The 2,077-nt window shown below is 43.1% G+C and overlaps 1 protein-coding gene across 1 annotated transcript; it reads right to left on the bottom strand.

The window, feature by feature from the left end:
- Positions 1 to 1,391: 1,391 nt before the first annotated feature.
- On the bottom strand, positions 1,392 to 1,829 carry LOC129655999 (heat shock factor-binding protein 1-like). Its single transcript, XM_055586792.1, has one exon. It carries the CDS (start codon positions 1,766 to 1,768, stop codon positions 1,538 to 1,540), a length of 231 nt encoding a protein of 76 aa, XP_055442767.1. The 5' UTR covers positions 1,769 to 1,829; the 3' UTR covers positions 1,392 to 1,537.
- Between the last annotated feature and the right edge of the window lie 248 nt (positions 1,830 to 2,077).

Here is a 2,077-nt window from a genome sequence, read left to right as displayed (position 1 = left end):
AGGCATGTAAAAAGACTCTGACAGGGCCATAACTCCTGTGGCAGAAGCAGTCTGTGTCCCTGCACACCTGGCGCTGCCAGGCTCTCTGCAAGCCAAGCAGCTGTGCCACCTTCACGTTCAACTCTCACTGGGGCAGAGCTATCACAGGAAAAAAAGTCGTGCATCTATGTGTACAGGGTCACTTCGGTCATGTATGAGTCTCTGCGACCCTGTAGACTGTGGCCTGCCAGGTTTCTCTTTCAGAGAGGGGGTTTCTCCAAGCAAGAATACTGGAGCATATTGGCCAATACTTGTTGCCATACCCTTCTAGAGCACTATATTTCCTGCTTCCCTAGCTGCCAGCCCCTCCGTGTACCTGGTGCTTCCAGAACCCCTGCAACCCAAGCAGCTGTACCACCTCCACACCTGGCCCTCACATGGGCAAACCCAAGCCCTCCAGGGCAGCCTCAGGAGCTAAACCCCAGTGGAAGACCCACATGTAGAGGTGGAAATAAAACCACTGTTGAAACCCAGGGGCAGTGTGGCTAAGTAAGAAGACCCAGAACTTTCCCACCAGCTGTATAAGCTGCAGATTAAATCCACACGATCAATTAAGCAGACTCTGTGTCTACGGAAAATGTGAAAGGCCACTGAGAGCTTCCACAAGAGAAAATGCACTAGCTCTGATGGCTGTGGACATTGGAGGCAAGAACACACAGGAGTAGGACCAGATTAGAATCTGAGCTGCCCTCACAACAGGTCTAGAGATCAGCACTGTGTTGGAAGGCAACCTAAGGAGGTAAGGTGGACTGTGACTCCCAGCGAGGGAAAGGACCCTGACAGCAGTGACTTAAGAAAAACATTTATTATTCTTATTTTTTGACTTGTTCTGTAGATTCTTTTGGAATTTAAAAACTTTCTTCTTTTTTTCCCCCTCCCCCCCCCACTATAATTGTCGATTTTATTGGCACTAAGAAATCCAATTAAGCTTTTGAGCTTTTTTTACCCCCTCGTTCACATTTTATATTGTTATCATAAACCTCTGCCTGTATGTTGGGCTTTTGCCATTTTGTGGAGTTTTCCTCTTTTTTTCTTTTCTCCTAAATTTTTTTTAAGCCTATTATTATTTTTTTATACATTTATTGCTTTGTTTGCCTTTCCTATTGTTCTTTTCCCCTTTCATTTAATCTTTAATGTATATAAATCTTCTTCATCTACCTCTATTTAACTTTGCATATCTATTCTTTCTTTTCTTTCTTCTCAACATATTTGTTAGCTTTGTTTTCATTGCTTTATTCCCCACTTGGCACCTGGCTTTAGTATTATTTTCTACTTTGTGCTTAAGCTAGTTTTGTTCTTAACTGGTAAATATAATTTTTTATTTCCTTTGCTTGCAGGTCAATCTACTGTACTTTATTTATTTTTTTTTTTTGTGGTAAGAAGAATGCACACTTTATAATATAAAACCTGGCTACACATAGTAGTTAGTTGAAAAAGCCTTCTGTCTCCTCTTGGCTTGTAAAAAGGTGTTCCAGATTCCAGCGAAGACAAGCAACCTTCAGCTCTTCTGTGTGGCCGGGATCTTGTTTTCACCATCCAGCTCTTCCACCCTGGCCTGCGTCATGAGGTCTGCTATGTTCTTCTCCAGGTCATCAATGCGACTGCTCATGTCATCAATTCTTCCAATGATCTGGTCGGACATGGTCTGAAATTTATCTTGCATCTGTTGCAGGAGTGTCTGCACCACTGAGGTGAGATCCTGCACGGTCTTGGGGTCAGTCTCGGCCATCTCCCCGGTGCCCAGCTTGGCGGTGCTGCCTCAGACCTTCACCTATACTTCCGTTTGTTACTGTACTTTATTTTTGTTGGACTGTCTTCACTTTGCTCATGGGTGTATGTGTATATGTGTATATTTCATTATTTTAATTATTATTTGCCTGGTTTTGTAACTACCATTTGTCTGGAGTTCATCTTTGGTTTCTTGTTTTTGGATATTTGTTTTAATCTCTCTTAATGCCATAGCAAACTACTTGTGGAATCTTCATTCCTGAGCAGAGATTGAGCCCTGAGCCTTTGGAGTGGGAGCACTGACTCCAAG

Source organism: Bubalus kerabau, chromosome 6 (assembly GCF_029407905.1).
Source record: "Bubalus kerabau isolate K-KA32 ecotype Philippines breed swamp buffalo chromosome 6, PCC_UOA_SB_1v2, whole genome shotgun sequence".
Classification (NCBI taxonomy): domain Eukaryota; kingdom Metazoa; phylum Chordata; class Mammalia; order Artiodactyla; family Bovidae; genus Bubalus; species Bubalus kerabau.
This window is presented reverse-complemented; position numbering and strand designations above follow the sequence as displayed.

Coding starts and splice junctions, on each gene's coding strand:
- LOC129655999 (XM_055586792.1), bottom strand. CDS start 1,768: ATGGCCGAGACTGACCCCAAGACCGTGCAGGATCTCACCTCAGTGGTG.